General features: G+C 44.1%; 2 protein-coding genes across 9 annotated transcripts in view; one reads left to right on the top strand and one right to left on the bottom strand.

Annotated features, from left to right (window-relative positions):
* Positions 1 to 16,722, bottom strand: part of DNM1L (dynamin 1 like) — a 43,575-nt gene extending 26,853 nt beyond the window's left edge. The window contains exons 1-2 of one of the 6 annotated variants that reach the window (XR_006415101.1): positions 16,497 to 16,722; positions 2,366 to 2,513 (exon numbers count right to left, since the gene is read on the bottom strand). Coding sequence is in view for 5 of the 6 variants with exons in the window: in XM_044433953.1 (XP_044289888.1) it covers positions 2,366 to 2,513; positions 16,497 to 16,598 (250 nt within the window). In the remaining variant the exon portion in view is untranslated. Of the gene's footprint in view, positions 1 to 1,165; positions 1,751 to 2,365; positions 2,514 to 16,496 lie in introns of those variants that run through there. The other 5 variants (XM_044433953.1, XM_044433952.1, XM_044433954.1 and 2 more) reach the window with 5 other exon arrangements.
* Positions 16,723 to 18,712: 1,990 nt separating this feature from the next.
* DHX58 (DExH-box helicase 58) overlaps positions 18,713 to 20,041 on the top strand; it is a 30,175-nt gene continuing 28,846 nt past the window's right edge. For all 3 annotated transcript variants that reach the window (XR_006415103.1, XR_006415102.1, XM_044433966.1), the window contains exon 1: positions 18,713 to 18,912. The gene's annotated coding sequence lies outside the window, so the exon portion shown is untranslated. The remainder of the gene's footprint in view (positions 18,913 to 20,041) is intronic.

Genomic DNA, 20,041 nt, shown 5'->3' with positions numbered 1-20,041 from the left:
CAGGGTACGGTTAGGATTGTAAAACGAGGTGTCCTGGCATCATTTTGATGGTTGGAATGTGTTTGGAATGGGTAGAAATGATGAGAAGTGCCGAAAAAGCTGCTCAAGGAAGGTTTTTTCAAAATCGCATTATTTTCCATGGAAGTGTACCCCTATATTAGGGTTAGAGGTGTGAACCAGGGCAGGGTTAGGGTTTGAAAATAATGCAATTTTGAAAATGCCTTCTTTGAGTAGCTTTTTCGGCACTGCTCTTCATATCTGGCCATTCCAAACACATTCCAACCATCAGAATCATGCCAGGACACCTCCTTTTCCAAACCCTAACCCTACCCTGGGGCACAACCCTAACCCTAATATACGGGCAAACCTCCATTGAAAATAATGCAATTTGGAAAATGCCTCCTTTGAGCAGCTTTTTCAGCACTGCTCATCCTTTCTGCCCATTCCAAACACATTCTAACCAACAAAATCATGCCAAGACACCTCATTTTCCTAATCCTAACCCTAAACTGGTGCACATTCCTAATCCTAATATAGGGGTAAACTTCCTTTAAAAACAATGCAATATTGAAAAAGCCTTCCTTGAGTAGCTTTTTCGGCACTTCTCATCATTTCTGCCCGTTCCAAATACATTCCAACCATCAAAATTAAGTCAGGACACCTCATTTTCCAAACCCTAACCCTACACTGGGGCACACCCCTAACCCTAATATAGGGGTAAACTTCCATTGAAAATAATGCAATTTTGAAAAAGCCTTCTTTGAGCAGCTTTTTCGGCACTGCTCATCAATTCTGCCAATTCCAACCACATTCCAACCATCAAAATTAAGCCAGGACACCTCGTTTTCTAAACCCTAACCCTACACTGGGGCACACCCCTAACTCTAAAATAGGGGTAACCTTCCATTGAAAATAATGCAATTTTGAAAATTCCTTTCTTGAGTAGCTTTTTCGGCACTGCCCACCATTTCTGCCCATTCCAAACATTTTCCATCCATCAAAATCATGGTAGAAAACCTTGTTTTTCTAACCTGAACCTAGTGATGGCGAACCTTTTTGAGACCGAGTGCCCAAACTGCAACCCAAAACCCATTTATTTGTCACAAAGTGCCAAAACTCCAATCAAACCTTAAAACTAAGGTTTTAGTTTAGAAAAACAACTCACAGCCAGTCCTAGCATACATGTATATCCGTGGCAGTGCACTGACTGCCTATGTGAAAGCTCGGACGAATCGCAGCTAATGAGTTGCAGCCCGTGATGTCATTTCCTGGAGCTGCTACTCCTTTCTGAGCATATGCGTGTCCCCTATTTGCGCTGGTATCCGATGCTCAGGTGCTGGTTTGATGCTAGGTTGACTTGGCTCTCATGCCGACAGAGAGGGCTCTGTGTGCCCACTGTTGCACGGGTGCCATAGGTTCGCCACCACTGATATAGGCCATCACCCAGCATATGAAGTCCATCCAATTCCTGGAAAAATAATTTTCTCATCTCAGAATAATATTTTTTCAACATGGATGGGAGAATCACTACAGCAACAGGAGCACAGCGGTTCTCAGATCATATTGACTGAAATCCTACTGTTTTAAGGCTGGGATTCCTATTCTTGCTTTGGGATTGCATTCTACCACAAATAATGCAGTAGTCTACCTGCATTTACTCACCACAGTAACTCCCGGCCACTCTGTCTCTTTGGCAATTTTTCTTTCATCCACTGACACATCTTTGCCGGCTTCTGCACTAGGCAGCCATAGGAGCAATCCTAAGCCAGATTAGACAGAAATAAGGCCCACAACTGCCAGTGTGCCTCAGTCAGCTGGGAGTTGTAGGCTTTTTTCTGTTAAAATTTGCACAGAACTGAGCTGTTAAGCAAACCATTCATCTCTCAGCTTCTAATTACATCCCCACCTTTTACAGTGTAAAAATACTGCCATACCTTACAGAGCTGTTTGAGGTAGATTGAGAGATTATTCATGAAATGCTTTGCCAACTCTAAAGCACGATTCAACCAGGAAGTGATGGGGCCTCCCTCCCACCCCCTGAAGTCATGACCCTAGTAACACATACACACACGGCCGCACGCATGCGCACACCCCTTTAGATATGAGCTAGCTAAAAACACTACGAAGGTCACTGTTATATCACATGAAGAGTGAGGAACCTGTTCGTGTAAGATTGCTGTACAGGAAGTTGCAGTCCATGGCAATTGTGGTTTTTCACTGGGTTACAGAAAAAGAGGAAAATGTCCAAAGGACATGGCAGAGTCTCCAATGAGGGCTGTATCTTTGCTTAGCTTGACTGCATGAGAATGAGAAGTGATCGGCCTTTTCTTTTTAAGGAGCAAATCCCATTACAAGCAGCCCTTACCATTTTCATCTCCAGCTGTTTTCCGACGATCCTCTGCTGAAACATGCACCAGCTGCAGGATGAGGGGTCTCCGGGTGACAATCCCAGTGCCTCTTGGGAGTAGGTCCCTCCCTACCAGACTTTCCAGCACTGAACTTTTGCCACTGCTCTGAAAATGAAAACAAACCACAGAGGTAAATATTCATTCCACTGTTCCAGCAGCATTAAACAAACTACAGGGTTTGATGGCTCACAGATCCAAGGCAGAGGTCAATATGAATCTTCCCCACAAAAGGCCATCCTTTTAAATGGGCAGAATTGCCTACTGCAGCCTTCCCAGCTAGGCCTTCTATAGGCATTCTGGCCTATAATCCCAGCATTCCTGGCTAATCACCATACTGGCTGCTGGCCAATGGAAATGAAATCCAAAATATCGGGGAGAGGGGCAGATAAAGAAAGGATGGACTACTGAAACAGATCAAGATTTCCCAGTCTTGTTTGTGATTCTGCTTTCACTGCATCACTTCAGCAAAAAGCCCTGCACTTGAATGTCTTCTATATTAAGGAGAAAGATTTAAGCATAATTTTCTGCCAGGCATGATGGCTTCCAACATACACTAGAAACTTCACAGATTCTCCTGGTGCTACTGTTATCTTCTAGATGTGGCTGCAGAGCAGAAGAGGAAGTACATCAGACCAGAAGTGTTCACAGTCGTACAGGGCATAGAAGCAGAGAGGAAGAAATAGCATCACAATTGGCCCCAGGACACGCAGCAAACAAGCCAACATTAAAATGTGAGGGACACTGATGCTAACCCACCATTACATGTTACTAATCCTTCTTCGCAAGTACTAAATTGTAATCCTGATGGACGTATTAGAAGCAAATACCAAATTTCAGAAAAATGTGGATCATCATGGCAAGTCTATTCTAGAAACTTCAGAATTCTAAGATTTGCTGAGCCTCTGGCAAAGGGCCGATTAAGATGATCCACCAATAAAGACTAATGGATCTGGATGGTTTTTTGAGGGCTTTCCTGAGGGCTTATTCTTGTCATCTCAGGGGATAATACTGCTGGTCCTGGTTGTCCTCTGGAAAGGAGAAATGGCCCAGGTAGTTAGATTGCTTCTGAGTGTCCTCTACCACAGAGCAGAGCCAAATGAGCTCCTTGGTCTTCCAGGGCACAGCAAGCAATGAAGCAAGTGGGACACTGACCACATGGACATTGGTAGAAAACACACAACTATGGTCCATATGACAGAACACGGCCTACAGCTCATTTAAAAGCCTACTTCCTGGCAATGAGGCCAGCAAAAGCATTGCACTTCTCTGCCATTAATGCATCTGCAGACTCACCAACTGGTACTTGGTTAGGTAATCCAGGGTCTGTTACCAATAGGTAGCAAGAGGAGGCAGACCACTCTATAGGACAGAATGTATTTTGGAATTCTTGCTGGACAATCTATGCCAGGAATTGCACAAGAGAAGTGTGTCCCTGATGTTTTTTCTGGAACTCTTAATGGCTTTTGATATCATCAACTATAGCATCTTTCTGGGGCATCTGTCCAAAATGGAAGGCACTGTCATACAGTGGCTCTGGTCCTTCTTGGAAGTGCAGCCTCAGAATGTAGTGCTGAGGGATTTCTCTTGGACTTAACATATCTATGAAACCACTAGGAGAGAAGGTCTAGAGTTTGGGGATTTGGTGCCACCAGTATGCTGATGACATCCAGCTCTTATTTCTCTCTTCCATTTGAAGCCAAGGAAGCTGTTCTAGACTGTTGACTGATGTCACTAATGGACTGCATGAGGATAAAGAAACTGAAGCTCAATCTATACAAGACAGAAGTACTCCTGGTTACTATAATGACAGATCAGGGAAGAGGGATTCAGCCTGCATTGGGGATGGTTACACTCCAGGATTCAGGCTTGCAGTCTGCATGTACTCCTGGACTCTGCCTAGAACATGGTTGTCCAGGTTTTGGTGGTGGTGAAGAGTATCTCCGGGCAGCCAAGTATGGGGCACCATCTGCACCAATTCCAATAAATCAATCATATAACTATTACAGTCATCAAAATCCATAGTTAAGTGGAGAAAAATATAAACACCTTGCAGGATTCCATAATACAAAATCAAACACCACCAACATAATAGCCTATTTTATAACAAATAAAGTAAAAATCTGTCAACATTCTATGACCCAACTTTCTAAGCAAACAACATTATTTTTCCATGTGGTTGTCAAGGGAGTTTTTGCAAAAATCTTTTGCATAAAACTATACTAAAATGTCTTTCTTCTCAGCTCTCCTGAAATTTCAAAACCCCTGGTGAGTATCCAGTCACAGAAGGAAACTGTTTAGTCATCCTCCATCTAAAGGTTTATATGGCAGAGACCAAAGCTGAGTGATTTGTTTCAGGCCACTGATGAAGTGAGTGCATCAAAATTCATTGCCCAATTCTGTAACCATTTTCAACATTTTCACTGAATAGGTCTTTAGTCAGTCTTATCATATAAGTTATTTCAGATTTTGTATCAAAGAATTTTGTACAGTGTTTAATTTTTACCCCCTTAACTCTGGTTTTCTTGTATCCTCATCCATACAATGTTGTTCCAATGTTAACTCAATTTTTGCACAAACTGTACTGATACAAAGTTAGCTTCTAGGCTCAATTCCAAGTACTATATTTAACTTTCAAAGCCCTGAATGGCCTGGGCCTGGCCTGGTATTGAACACTTCATCTGTACCTGCCAGTGTTTCCCTGGTCTGGATCCCTTCTCTGAGAGATATGCTTGTAATGTGTAACACCAAGGAGTAGGATCTCTCAGAAGAAATCCCTCCACATAGATGCCTGCAAGTGTCCAACAAGGTCCAAACCCTTGCTATCTGAGAAAGTTTTGAATCTTTTGTGATCTGTGCCAGACAATTATTTTTGCTTCTCATCTTATTGCTTGCTGATGTTTATATTTGGATTTTACTTAGAATTTATCACAGAACCCCAAACCTCCCCTCCTCCTCCCCATACTGTACACAAAAGTGTTGTACAAAGATTGCTTGCAACAACTCTCCCAGTTTATGAAGTTCTCTCTGCAGGGTAGAATCCTATGCAAGTTCCTCAGGACACTCCCACTGGCCCCAGTGGGACTCCAAGTAAATGTGCACAGATTCAGCCTGTAAACCTTCTAGCATTCATCTCTCACTACCAGCTCCTCTCCAGCAATACCTTAACTCCAAACAAACAAACGCTGCTAGTCTAATGGAGCTACAATAAGTAACTGTTCTTTCCTCATTGCTATTAACGAGCAGCTCTTAAAAGGCAAGAACAAGCAAGAACTCATAGCCACATTCACCTATATCTTGCTTGTCATTGTGCTAAGGCACAAACAGATGTTCATCTGACATTTCCTGGGAGGACATAGGATTAGTTGGACACTCAGTTCCACACTTCTATGAGCTTGGAACTGAGACTCTGACTCAGAACCCCTGCCCTGACATCCTTGCAGCCAGTGCAGAAAGAACCATACTGGCTGCCTCTCTGAGGTTGGAAAGCAACTTTGGAGAGAGCTAAATAGGTGCATCATGGGGTTAGAGGAGAAAGGAGGCTGCAGCTGAAAGCTTAGGCCATATCCAAATGAAACCACAACACCTTTCCTTCCATGGTGCTTCATCTACACAGCGGGAAATGGATATCTAGATGAAGGACCCGGAGTTCAGAAGCTGATGTGTACTGAGGACAGAGGACACAGGATTATGCCCTCCAAGACATTTAAAGAAGGGCAGAGGCTCTGACCACTGCAATGATTTCTGGGCTTTCTTGCTGTGAATAAGAAAAACAAATTCAGTAGAATCTAGGCACATTGGTTAGCTTAGATTTATTTCCCCTTGCCCCAAAACTGTTACAGAGGTGAGAAAATAAAACTGATGCAAGGCTACCTTAACAGGAAGAATGGGTGAAACAGCAGAAGTCCATCTTTTGGATGCCCCATGTTGATGACTTTCAAGTTGATAAGGTAGAACAGAAGTGTCAATAATAAATCAATGTCCTGCACAACCTAAAGCAGCATGTCTGTGCCCAGCATGTTCGAATGGACAAATGCAAATTCATCCCTGCAGGATGCTCTCAAAAATCATTCAAGGGCTCCATATCAGAAACCTTCAAGAAGTAGGGAATGTTTAGCAGGAACAGCTAATTAGTGTCAGTTTCACTTTGCTGCTTTCCACAACATGCAGACCAGAACAGGAAAAGTCTCTTGGAAGGAAACAAAACGAGGATGAACTCAAAGCTTCTCCAGCAAATTCACCAGATCTGCTGTACTGAGACTGTTAATTTAAAAAAAAAAATCAGTAAAGGCTCTGGACAAAGAGTACTCTTGTCTCTTTGAGATGGTCAAAGCATCCAACACTCTGCTAGCCTCGGGGTCCGTACCCTTCCTCCATGTCTTCTTTAAAAGGCTATGACCTTCCATTGCTTTGCAGGGCTGGTATGAAGCTTTCCCTTGGATGGGAGCATGGCTTGAGGCTGAAAGGGTCCCAAATTGAAAGACTCTCTCAGTATAGCCAAGGAGCCCCACTCTTCAATGCTGAAAGGGTGAGGACAACAGGGAAAGGGGTTCAAAGCTGGCTTTCCTGCTCCAATACTTACATGGTTATTCTGCCAGGCAGAGATTACTTCTCATTTTAGTACCAAATGAAGTATGGCAAGTGCTTGTGCATATTTTGTGAATTCTTCTGTTTTGATGTTATGATCTTTTACAGTGATTTTGTTGTAAACCCTGCTGAAGGCCTTTGTGGTCAAAAAGTGGTATATAAATCTGTGTATTTCACAGAAGTATAAATAGAAAGTAAGTGGATTAACCAGAGAACAGATGCAAAGCATGCCATGACCTGCTTGTAGAAGGAAAGTGGGAGAGGAAAAAGTCACTAAGGCACAGTGCTATGCATGTTTAGATGGGAATAAAGTCTTACAGTTCCCAGAATTCCCCAGCTAGTCATGCTAGATAGAGCATGTTGGGAACAGTAGATCTTTTTTTCATCTAATATCCATAGGATTGCACCCCAATTTTCCATAGCAAGGATTTCCTACCAATTCTAGTAAAAGTGACCAGGTATTAGTTTAACAAAAACACAGCAGATCTTAATAAAACAAGATTAACCTAGATGCCAGTCAGCAGTATCCCAGGGCCTAAGATCAATCTGATCACTTCCCATGCAGGTAGATTTTGCCTGCTTGCTTGCTTGCTTGGTTTATTTAACTTTTATGCATCCAATAGCCAAAGGTCTCAGGTGATTGACAACAGTTCCTGTACACTACCATGGTGCAATATAAAACAACCATGTTAAATAATGCAGAATTTAAAAGCAATTTTAAAATGTTAAAACAATATATTTTAAAAACATTTAAAATACTTAGTATTTATACTTGTATAAAATGCTTGCCTATTTAACAAAATGGACCTGTTAAAAATGCCAGACATCGGTATCCCCATAAGCCATTAGACAGCCTTAGAGAGCATTAAATGCTTCAGCACAGATGGCTGCCTTAACATGGTGCTGAAAGGTTGACAGACTTCGTGTCAGGCAGGTCTCAGTGGGGAGACTGTTTCAGTCAAGGAGCCACAACTGAGAAGGCCCTCTCTATTGTTACAACCCTCCAAGCCTTCCTCCGGGCTGGCACTTGGATGAAGGCCTCTGAGGTTGATTGTAGTGTACAGGTTGACTGCAGCTGAGAGAGGCATTTTACCACTTCTGCAACTAATTTTTCACTAGTAGTAAAGGCAGGTCATCAAGACAAACTCCAATATATAATAGACCAGGAACTGAAATACTTGAAGCATGACTTTGCCCGTCCAACATAAGCTAAGCAGGAGTCAAAAAAGCTCAGCATGATTTTCCACTAGAGTGAATTTAAGACAGCTTAAATCACCAATTTAACTCATAACACACGGATTTAAACCAAATTCTGCATACTGTGATTCAATTTTTTTCTAAAACAATATATATTCTAACTGCTGTATCACTTAACACACATTGGTTTGCAACGTATTCAAACACTTTGAAAATGCAACCGATATGTACTTAGAACTGACCCAAAATATTGTGAATTAATTGTGGAATTAATCCATTTTGCTGTAAAAATAATGGATCTGGCACTATCTATATATTCAGATTCTAAACAAAATTGAAGACATGGTTTTTCCTTTATCAAAAATAAGCAATATTTAAGTCAGTCAATGGGTTCTCACAACAGGACAGCCCATTGTAGGTAACTAGCCATGTCAGATTGCCAAGTCATATCAACCAAAACCCAGACCATTTCACACAGATGGCTTATTTTGGATAACAGAACAGTCCATGACATGCTCTAACAGATGTTCAATCCATGGCAGGCTGTCGCATCATCCAAACCCAGGAGAGCAATTTCATCAGGGTTTGTAGAGACTGGCTAGCTTTAACATTTTCTGATTTTCTAGCTTTGTTTCTAAATAAGCACTCCTCTCCTACCAAGGCACATAAACACAACCTCCAAGATATCTCTCCACCAGGAGCTGCTGAAGGGAAAAAATGCCGTTTTCTTAATAACAGAAGAGGTTCCAGTGAGGCAGAAGACACACAACATAAAACAGGCCTGAGGATATTTCAAGCAAATGAAACTGGCAAGTACACAAAGACACCTCACTCAAATAAAATTAAACCTCAGAGGTCCAGATGCCTTTTCTCTAATTATCAGATTAAGATCAATAATTGTCTGATCTTTCTTATCTATATAAAAAGAGATCAGGCAAAACTTTTCTGATAACAGAACTGGTAACAGCTCAGAAAACAAGACAGAAGTGCTCCTGGTTCTGTTCTTTGCTCTTGGTTGATATTTTCTATTAAATATAAACCTTTACTGGCCTGTGCAAAGCAAGTCACCCATGAACCCACAGAATAAACCTTTTCCAGTTAATCTTTAGGGTATCTCATTTTGCTCAAAATAATGTCATTAATTTAACAAAGAATCAAATTTTATGTGATAGTATGCAGGTCATATGGAGGGAATATAAATAAAATCAGACAGCATTTTCCCATTAGCGCCACTATGATCCTAGCTGCCACTTGATGATGACTAATAACCACATACTTGGTTACAGAAAAGACTTGGTGGCTACACACCATTAGGAGCCCTTTTCAGATACCATCTTTCTCAGAAGTATTTTGATCTCTAAAGTTATTTGTTAGGATCATAGATGCACAGGGAAAAAAAGTTCTATTTGTACCCTGTTCTGAGAGCTGTTGCTAATTGAACTGTTTATAAAAGCCTTAAATATATACATACATAATTTCTCCAACAGTTTCATGATGGACAACAGGTATATAGAAGGAGCTTCCAACCTTTTGAATCTTGGGAATCCAAATAGGGAATTTGGGAAACTGTTGTGAGGACTACCACCAAATGTCTAATCACTGATGACCACTTTGTTGTCTACCTATTGCACCTATAGATCACTGAGGATCAGTGCGGTGTGGTGGTTATAGCACTGCACTGGGGATCCAGGAGAACCAGGTTCTAGTCCTTACTTGACCATGAAGTTCACTGGGTGACTGGGACAGGCATTTACTCTCAGCTCAATCTACTTCACAGGGTTGTTGTTCTTGTGAAGATAAAATAGACCAATGTAAGCTGCCTCAGGTTCCTCACAAGGGGGAAAAAAATGCAGTGGGATAATAAGAACAGGCTACATCTTATTCTACAAGAGCTTTAAAAAATTCATGTTTCACAGAAATTAATGAACAGGCAGCATAATGGATTCTCCATGCCCTCTTGACAGTTAAAAGACTGACATTACAACACTGCAAAGGTAAACATTCGTCTCCTATAATGTAATGGATTGCAGGACTTATAACACTTTAATATTTCAATGGATACTATTTGGATATTTAGTCTGCTTTTTTTGCAGCTCAACTGCTAGAAAGTGGTATGCATTGCAGATATATATATCCATTACCCATGTAAGTATGTATAAAAGCAGAATAAGCATTTTTTTGGCCAGGGATTCGTTGTGGACTGTGGCTGTCCTACTAAGGCAAACCTGCTCAACCTGGCACCTTACCAAAAGTGCTGCACCCCCACTTTCAAGGTGCCCAAAGGACATGCTGGCAAGGAATGGCAACAGCTGTACTTCAACACTTCTGGATGGCTGATGTTCTAAGTAACTTGGAAAAAAGCCTAAAATATGCAGGACGGGTTAAGATATTGTAAATGTTATTCCCCACCCTAAGAAATGGGTTGCTGGAAATCCACAGTGGTGCCCCATGACATGTCTAATCTGGGTCAACAGTTTCTATGGATGAAGCAAGCAACACATCAACACAACCAGTGCCTGTTCTGTAGATCCCAGGTCTCTCATTGCAGCACACAGCAACCCATTTTAGAAATCACTTTAGGTTTGCAGGATACCACACAAGTACAAGCTTTCATTTCATTTTTGTTTTGGATACCCTGCATCAGCTTTTAAAATGGAAAACGTATTTAAGAATGAAATGGGTTAAAGAGCCAAACAGAACAAATAACATTTCCATGTTCGGAAAGAAAACCCTTTTCTTTCCCTCTGCAGTGCTTTTCTTCTCCAGGAATTAAAAGCAGTTGTAATTTATCAACTGTATCTTTTCTAATGAATGATAAATGAGTCCAAGAGGATGCCAGCATGACTAAAAAGAATAAATAAAGAAATTATCAAAGTGTGGGAAGATTCCTATAAACAAAAGTGAGATTTATCCAAGGAGAAGAGAGTTGACTAACAATAAGGCAAGCAAGAAGAAAAATCTGCCATCAATACTGAGAACCAATAAAATGTAACAGTTAAGATTGTTGGACTCAGGTTCTAGTCCACACTCAGCCACGAGACTCATTGGGTAACTTAGTGCCCGTATCAGACTCTTACCCCAGCCTACCTCACAAGGTTGTTGGGAGGATAAAATGGAGAGAGGAAGCATGTTAGCTGCCTTGAGCATCTTGCAAGAGGAAAAAAAGTCAGAATACAAATGTAATGACAAAGTATTGCTAAAAATATAAGAATAAACAAAAAGTAGCAAAAAGGCAGGATATTCATGTCCTAACTGCTACATTGGAGGTCACCCTTTTAAATTGACTAGTAGTTGATTCAGGACAGACATAAGAAAATATTTCTTCACATAGAGCATACTTCATTTATTGGAATTCAGTGCCCCAAAACATAAAAGGATTAAGCAAATGTAATACATTCCAAAGGTATCATTTGGCAACAAGACAAAATGGGACCTCCTTGTTCAGACGTCTCTGAAAGCCAATTTCCAGCACCAACTGGAGAGAATCAGGGCTATCAATTCCCACTTGCAGCTGGCCACTCACAAAAGCAGGAGGCTGGCCAGACCTATTTTTTCACTGGACCCATCAGAGCTCTTCTTAACATCTTATCAACCATAAAATATGGGCAGGTTCACAAAACATGAGAAGCCATGGAAAAATCTTCCTGTTACGGGTCTGCTGTACCACTCAGACCCAATTCTGAAATTCCTGTTCAGTAGGGTTAGGATTAGTGAGAACTGACCAACTGTTCTAAGGTTTGTTTGCACACTTCACAATGGCTTCTCTGATCATCTGGACACAGGACTGCCATTTACCATGGCTGGTATGAAAACACCATAGAGCTCTCTGGCAAGAGCACACACTGACATGGATGCTTCTAGCCTTTGATCTCAACTGGTCTCAGTTCCCTAGCTACAGACCCATCATTCCTCCCTTTATTCCCATTAAAGAAATTATATTTCCTGTCTCATTTTATAATTTTTGCCGACCAGAACAATCCCTGATTTTCCTGGCAAGCGTCTAATTCCAGTTTATGAAGTCCATGCAGAGATCTCTCCTCAGTGCATACATACCCACAAGACTGAGTTCCATCCTGAGTCATGCATGACAATGATAAGAAGGAAAACACAGAGATAAACACGTCAGCCACGAAACAAACCCAAGCGTGACTCTTCAAGCAACATTACAGGCAGCCTGTTGAACTCTCTGATACTTGCAGAGCCGTTGCTTCCATTATATACCACTTACAGTGTCATTTGGCAAAGAACAACAAAGCACTGAACTGATGACACGCTGGCTGGTATAACTGCAGCACCATCCTTTCCCATGCAAATGAAGCAAGCCTGAGTTATGATGCTGTATGCCACCTCTGATGTGCCCACCTATGCTCCTACAACATGGCAGGCACATCAGTCTGCGCCACTGCGGCGTGCTCCATGGCCATCCAAGAATAAGCTCTTCTTCAGTCCTGCGATGCTTCCATCTCATCTCCATCCACAACTGTGTTTCTAAGAGCTTGCCGATCCTGGCTCTTGCACTGACTCACACAGACAGGCGGTATCAACCCGACCTAGCCCATCTTATCCGCTCTGTTGCATCCCATTGCTGATGGAAGAACTCATCCAACTGGGCAATGGAAATGAAGGCTGTGATACAACATCCTTGTGCCAAAAGATAAAAGGTATGAGCAGGTGACCTACTCTTCTCAAATGCTTGGAACATGCTTGCCATGCTTCAGGAAAACCGGGTAGGCCTCACATGCATGGCATTCCATCAATATAACATGACCAGAGTGCAATTCCTCAAAAGCATCCATTCAGGAGAAGGCCACATCAACAAAATGTTCATTTAGTTTCCTCACAGCATCCTAGAAAGTGTTCTAGTTCTCTCAGACACTAAATGGAACTCCCAAATTTAAAAAAAGGATTCTAGTATTAAAAATTAATCAGCTTAGAATATAGCTGAAAAAGCAATGCAAGGCCATCTGTATAATGTTGCTCCTGTTCTAACTGGGAAATGCTTTCTAAGTAGGCCTAAACCATGTCTACGGAGAATAAAAATTAGGTCACTGAAGTTCAACAGAGCATATTTCAAAGAAGAGTAGGATCCAGGAAGCCCGCAACGAGGAGAAGCATGGAGAAGGAAGGCATGCAGAGACAACCGAGGAAAGCAAAATCATGCCACGTTCAAGGGTAAGCTGTGATTTCATGCTTTAACTGCATGGGAATAAAAAAATCCCAGTGTGAGACCAAACGGCAAAGACAGACCTAAGCAAGAGTAATCCAAAAGTTAAATTTAAAGAACACTAACACACGTCTAGACAGGGTTAGAAAATGGCATTATCTGTCAATAAGTCCTACTAAAATGTCAGAGCAGGGGTGGAGAACCTTTTCCCCATGATGGCCAAATTGTAACCTATCATGGACTATGTCTCAACAGTCATATCTGAAACCACATCCACATTCACCTGCACACAGGCACCATTCTGGCCACCACAATCTGCAATTGGACCTCTGGGTTTGTGTGTGAATCATCTGTCTGCTTTGTGTGTGCGCTCTCCCTCTCTCTCATTTTCACTGAGGAAGGTGACAGACTCTCAGCAGGGCCCAGACTGTGTGCACACAGATTGTTTTTAAAGGCTGAAGAACATATACAGCCCTAATAATAGCCTATTGGTGCACTATTCCCCAGACCCTGACACTCTGTCACACCTAATAATTTCAACCTCATGGCCCTGAGACATCTGATAAATTTCCCTAACTCTTATTCCCTAGACCAGAGGTCCCCAACCCTGTGCCACAGACTGGAACCAGGCCACACAACAGGTGGTGAGCAGTAGGTGAGCATAACCTCCACAGTTCCCCTCTTCCTTCCACTCATGGGCTGCCACTGCACCAAGGTGCAAGAGAAGGACATCAAAAGTACTCTGACCAACATCAAGAGTGCTGTGACCAACCGAATCCAATCTGTTTCGAATGGGCTAAAGCCCCTCTGACAGACACCTTGCTTCTCCAGTGAGACGACAATGCAAGCTGTCCCTGAACTAACAGTATCCAATAGCATGTGTGAACAGTGGCTCGGGCACAGGGCAGGCACTCCAATAAAAAAGGTGGAACGACTCATACTTAGACCAATGGAAGCAGGTGGATTGCAATGAGGGGGCAGGGCGTGCCTATCCATTTTTTTCTCGTTTAGGTCTTGTTTAGGTCACTATACGACAGCAGAAGAAGCTGAGCTGGTGCTGGTCAGATATTTGCTTGTGGGCACACATGAGCCAGACTGGATAGGAAGTGAAGGCAGAAAGGCTGGCAGCACCTCCAGGTGAGATAGATGCGGCCTTCTTTGGCCGGGGTAGCTCCGAATACAGGCAAACTGATGAGACACTTAAAGCTGACTTTCCTCGCAAGGAGTAGCAGGTGGCCAGCACAGCTCTTTCTTTCCCCATGACCCCTGCTTTCACTTACCACATTTTACTCTCAATGACCCTGTAAGTTAGGTTAGCTTGGTGGCCTTCCAAATGGGTAGATTACATTCCCCAGGACGATAGCTTGGATTGCAATTCCTATCTGGAGGTTGAGAGAAATGGTGGTTGGCCCAAGTTTGTATAATTTTTTCCCCGTGTGCAAGGCACAGGGAGCTTACACAATCCCCTCCGTTTTAGCTTCACAACAACCCTGCATGTAGGCTAGGTTGGGAATGAGTGGGTGGGCCAAGCTCAGTCAGTGAACTCCATGGCCAAGTGAGAACTAGAAGTTGTTCCCCCAAGTCCCAGTCCATCACTGTAACCACTACACTGCTGAACCTCCCCGAGGTGTCCTCTCCCACATGGGAGCCAGCCAAGATGGCAGCTGCACAGCGCTCCCCACACCACGGGAGTGTCAAATGAGCAAAAGACACGCAGCATCCCGTTTCCCTCTGCCCAGGGGCCAGGTACCTGGCGCTTTCCAGGGCAGTGGTTCAAAGACAACCTCAGGGCTCCCACTATGGTGAGTTGTATAATTATTTCATTATATATTACAATATAATAATAGAAATGAAATGCACAATAAATGTAACATGCTTGGATCATCCCAAAACCTCCAGTCCATGGAAAAATTGTCTTCCTCAAAACTTCCCCAAATGTCTTCCCTAGTGCCAAAAAGGTTGGGGACCGCTGCCCTAGACTCAATCCCTCACTCATTCATAGTTTTCAGATTTTCGCCATCATTCCTTCATCACAATTTAGACACCACACCCATCCTCCACGAACAAAGCATAGCTTACCCTGAAGGCTTTTCTATTTATCAACCAGCCAAGGCAACTGACAAGACAGGACTCTTTCCAGCAGTAAAACTGTATCACATGCCTCCAAACTGTTCTCTGAATGATTTTTCACATCCTTCAACCCCTCCGCCTTGCTATCCTCCCTTTTAATTTTTCACACCCACCCCAACTCATAACACATGTGCCACAACAGAACTTGGATGCAGCAAGTAGCACTACACTCCTTCAGCTTATGTTCCCCATTTGTAAAAGGGATAGCCTGGGAAGCCAATATTTAGGGTTCTGTGAAGCCAAAATTTCTCACACATCACCAGTCATTAGCATGCACAAGGCCAGACAGGCTCCCAAGCCAGAAGGACTTTGCATGATATTCCACCTCGGAGCGGCTCAGACCAAGCTCTAAATCCAGCTTCCTTTTCCAACAGCCAGCGAGCCGCCAAGGCACGGTGGCCAGAGCCATGCCCTCCAGCTTCAGTTTAGCGCCTCTGCCTGTTTTTAAAGCCTTCTCTAATTTGACTAACCCTAAAGGAATGGTTAAGTCTACTACAGCACATGCAAAACGAAAACGAGAAAAATTAGTCCTGTGGCAATCCCAGAAGCAGATTTATTGTGGCACCACAAAAAATTAAACTCCTATAAAATGGCCCGCCTTCAAGATTCACATATCACTCCTTAAAAAGAAAAAGCTTGCTATTGGATTAGCACACTGCAAAGTCGGGTAAGGATCTGGGAGCCACAAGGTCTCGGCCGCAGTTCTCCAACAGGGCCGGCTGTGAGCAGAAAGCCACACGAAGATTGCCAAGTCCTTGGCACACTCATCTACTACTACTACTACTAATAGTTGCAAGAAAATGTTTAAGCATCCGTCACACCAGAGCAACGCAAAGGGAAAAAAGAGCCCTCGACCCCAACGCCCGCTGGCAGCCTTAAGCCGCCGTCCTCCCGCGTAGGGCCACCGAGAGCGCCTCCTGCGAGTCGCGCCCCCGCGGCGGCGAACGCACGGCGCCCCCGGCGGAGGTCACCCTGGCCCGGGCCACGCCCGCCCGCCGGCCCACCCGCCTCACCTGCGTCCCGACCACCACGATCTGCGGCAGCTGGATCACGTCGGCGCCCACCGTGTTGAAGACGTCCTGCAGCTTGTTGATGACCGGGATCAGCGCCTCCATGATGACGGCGGCGGCGGCGCCCTGACGGGAGGCAGCGCGGAGAGCAAGGCGAGGGCAATGAATGGGGAAGCAGCCGCAAAGGGCGCCCGCTCCGCCGCCGCGCGAGCGAGCGAGCGAGCGAGCATTGGCGCCGGCCCGCTCCCTCCCAGCAGGCCGCGCGCGCCCCCGCCAGAGCGGGAGGCTGCTCCGCGAGGCATGGCGGGAGCTGTAGTCCAAGCTCGCCTGCTCCCTCTGGAGGACGCGTGAGGGGGTGGTGGGTGAGGAAAAGGGAGGGGGCGCGTGGAACCGACGAGTTTCTGGTTTCTATTTCGATTCTTTTCCTTTCGCAAGTGGGTGGAAGCGAGAGCAGCCTATTAAAAGCAGTGGGGATTGGCGTAGTTCTGAATAGGCAACAGATCTCACTCTGCAATACAAAAAATTAAGAGCAGAGTTCATGCATTTTCTAATTCAGGGCATTTAAAAATGGATTTTCTACAGAGACGAGGAGATGACCTAAAGACAATGAGTCGTTCTCTCGACTGCTGTGTAGGTTTTTGGCGGTGACCTGCTGCTTGCCTCCTACTTAAAGAACCCTGCCTATAATCCTTAAATATTTCATTTCCGTACTGCGTGATAGTCAGACATCTCTGGACAGTTTACAAAATGAGTAGCAGAACTCCTCATGCGGATGTTTCTTCTCACTGACATCTGTTATGGCTAATGATGATGACAACTCACCCCTAATAGCATTTCTTGTAATGAATTTATAACTGATCAAAGGATAGGAAGCATAAAGTAGAAGTAGGCTGTTCTCACACTAGAGGCCTGCATGAGAAAAAAATATGTGTACAGCAGTGATTAAAAAGCCAAGTTCTAGTCCCTGCTTGCACCAGGCCCAGCCTAGCCTCATCTACCTCACAGGGTTATTCTGGGAGAATAAAATGTTGAGGACATATATGTGCAATGATAATAGTAATGTTCCCCCCACACACAAAAACTCCAAAATTTGTATTGGAACCAGTGCTTTGTAACTTGATTATAAATTATCTGAAATGATCTGGTATCTGCCTGAATGATGAGGAGGCCAGGTTTGTGGGTGATACCTGGCAAGTGCAAGCCATGATCCAGCTGCACTGTAATCTGGGATTAAAGTATGAAAATGTAAAAAACATAGTTTAAAAACTGTTTAAAATATAAAATAATGTATAATTCCAGATTCCTGTATCCCTTCCTATACATTGTTATATAATATGTAAGCCATCCCGAGGCTCATGCGAATGGGACAGCATACAAAAATTCTAAATAAATAAATAATATGGTGAGAATTATCCTATGAAGAAAGGTTGAAGTATCAGGGACTTTTTAGTTTAGAATTGATGTAGTAAGAAGGAACAGAATAGTAATTTATTTAGCCAGAAAAAGCCTACAACTCCCAGCAGGTCCCAGTCAGCATTGCTGGTTGAGGAATGGTGGGAATGCTAGAGCTTCTTTTTTCAGTCTGCACGTGCAAAGAGGACTCTGTGTAGCCTCCAGAATGGTTGGATTTGGATTTTTAAAAATTACTTTGCAGGAGGAAAAAGGCTTTTCTTCCTGCCACAAGGTTAGCCCTCAAGAGTGAAATTGACTAGCCCAGAACCTGTTTGCAAACCAGGCTTATTAGTGTCACCACTTCTTCACATAGTAGGAAGCCTGCTGCTAATATAAATTTTAAAAATACCTGCTCCCACACCGTTTTTGCACTCTTCAGACGAACATAGTTGGGTCAGGGCTAGTGTTACTGTAGTGAACTATTCTGAGGTGCTGTCGGAATAGCTCACAACTCTTCCAGTTGAAAGAGGAGTCTGTGCTCAGCTGGGTGCAAAGTTTGCAATTAGGCGGCTAAACATCGAGGCTCTTTACACTGGGGCAGGCGACGGCGAGTCCGAGGCAAGCAACTCCCCTCTCCTCTGCAACACCCGGGGCTACTGCGGGAAAGCGCCTGGCCCCTTCGCGGGCCATTTGAAAAGCCTCGGTTTGTGGCCATCGAGATCCCCCTTGACTGGGGCTCCTGAGATTCCCCCTTGACTGGGGCTCCTGACCAGGCAGGCAAAGCCGCTCTAAGTTTCGTTTCGTGCGATACTGAGAGCGGGCTGCAGAGCAGGAACAGTCGGCCAGCTGCGTGCCCAAGCGGCATAGACGCACCTCCACCTTAGACCCTTTTCCTGGGGTGCAGCGGGGGCGGGGGGCTAGGATCGCTCCCTCTGCTTGCCGAGTCACCGCCAGGGAACTCAGCTGCTGCTGCCCGGAAGATCTTAACAAGGGGACGGACCAGGGAGGTTCCAGGCAGAATTCTTCAGTAAGTTTGATCCGATTCGTTTTCATGGTTTTATCTCCCATGACAGGTATAGATTTCATCTAGCCACGCTCGAAAGATGGCGCTTAGGATTACTGGTGTTCCGAATGGTCAGGATATTGCATTTGAGCTTTCTATAGAATGCACAGACTTTTGCCGGTCATAGCCTCTTAGTATATGTCTGAGAGCAAGAGTTTATCTTCTGACCAATGGTTCAGACATCTGATGAGGAGGAAGTCTTTAAGCCTAAATTGTTCAGTCCATGGAGTAGTCCAAAATTGTCAAGTTTTGCTCAATAGATAGATCCAAGTCAGGCAGCTTCACTTCATTTCTCTGAATTCAGATAATTAAAAATCAATATATCAATCAGCTGCACTCTCTCTGGCAATGAGCTGAAGAATTGAGGCCTTTGAATTGTGGTGCTGGAGGAGACTCCTGCGAGTCCCTTGGACCACAAGGTGATCAAACCAGTCAGTCCTAGAGGAGATCAACCCTGACTGCTCTTTAGAAGGCCAGATACTGAAGATGAAACTCAAATACTTTGGCCACCTAATGAGAAGGAAGGACTCCCTGGAGAAGAGTCTAATCCTGGGAACAATTGACAGCAAAAGAAGAAGGGGATGACAGAGAATGAGGTGGCTAGATGGAGTCACTGGAGCAGTGGGTGTGGGCTTGGGTGGACTTCGGGGGATGGTTAGGGCCAGACAGGAAGGCCTGGAGGAATGTTGTCCATTGGGTAGTGATGGGTTGGACATGACTTTGCTAAACAACAACAACGTCTTAAGAGAGGCAGGTAACCATTTAGCATTGTGAAAGCAAATAGCACAAAAGGCAGGAAACCAGTGTTGGGAGTGAGACACTCAACTCAAGTCCCCAAGTCCAACTCAAGCCAATGGCTCCCCATTGAAGTCCGGGCCCAATTCAAGGTGTTGGTGATGACCTATAAAGCCCTAAACGGCTTGGGTCCTGGTTACCTGAAGGAGCGCTTACGTCCATATATGCCCAGCTGCCCCCTGAGATCAGTGGGAGAGGCCCTCCTCCGGGAGCCCTCAGTGAAGGAAATTAGGAGCGTGGTTACTCGGAAGAGGGCTTTCTCAGCGGTGGCGCCTAAGTTATGGAATGCGCTCCCCAT

Source organism: Varanus komodoensis, unplaced genomic scaffold (assembly GCF_004798865.1).
Source record: "Varanus komodoensis strain SLA01 unplaced genomic scaffold, ASM479886v1 scaffold27, whole genome shotgun sequence".
Classification (NCBI taxonomy): domain Eukaryota; kingdom Metazoa; phylum Chordata; class Lepidosauria; order Squamata; family Varanidae; genus Varanus; species Varanus komodoensis.
Note: the sequence above shows the minus strand (reverse complement) of the source record. Positions and strands in the feature narration are given on the sequence as shown.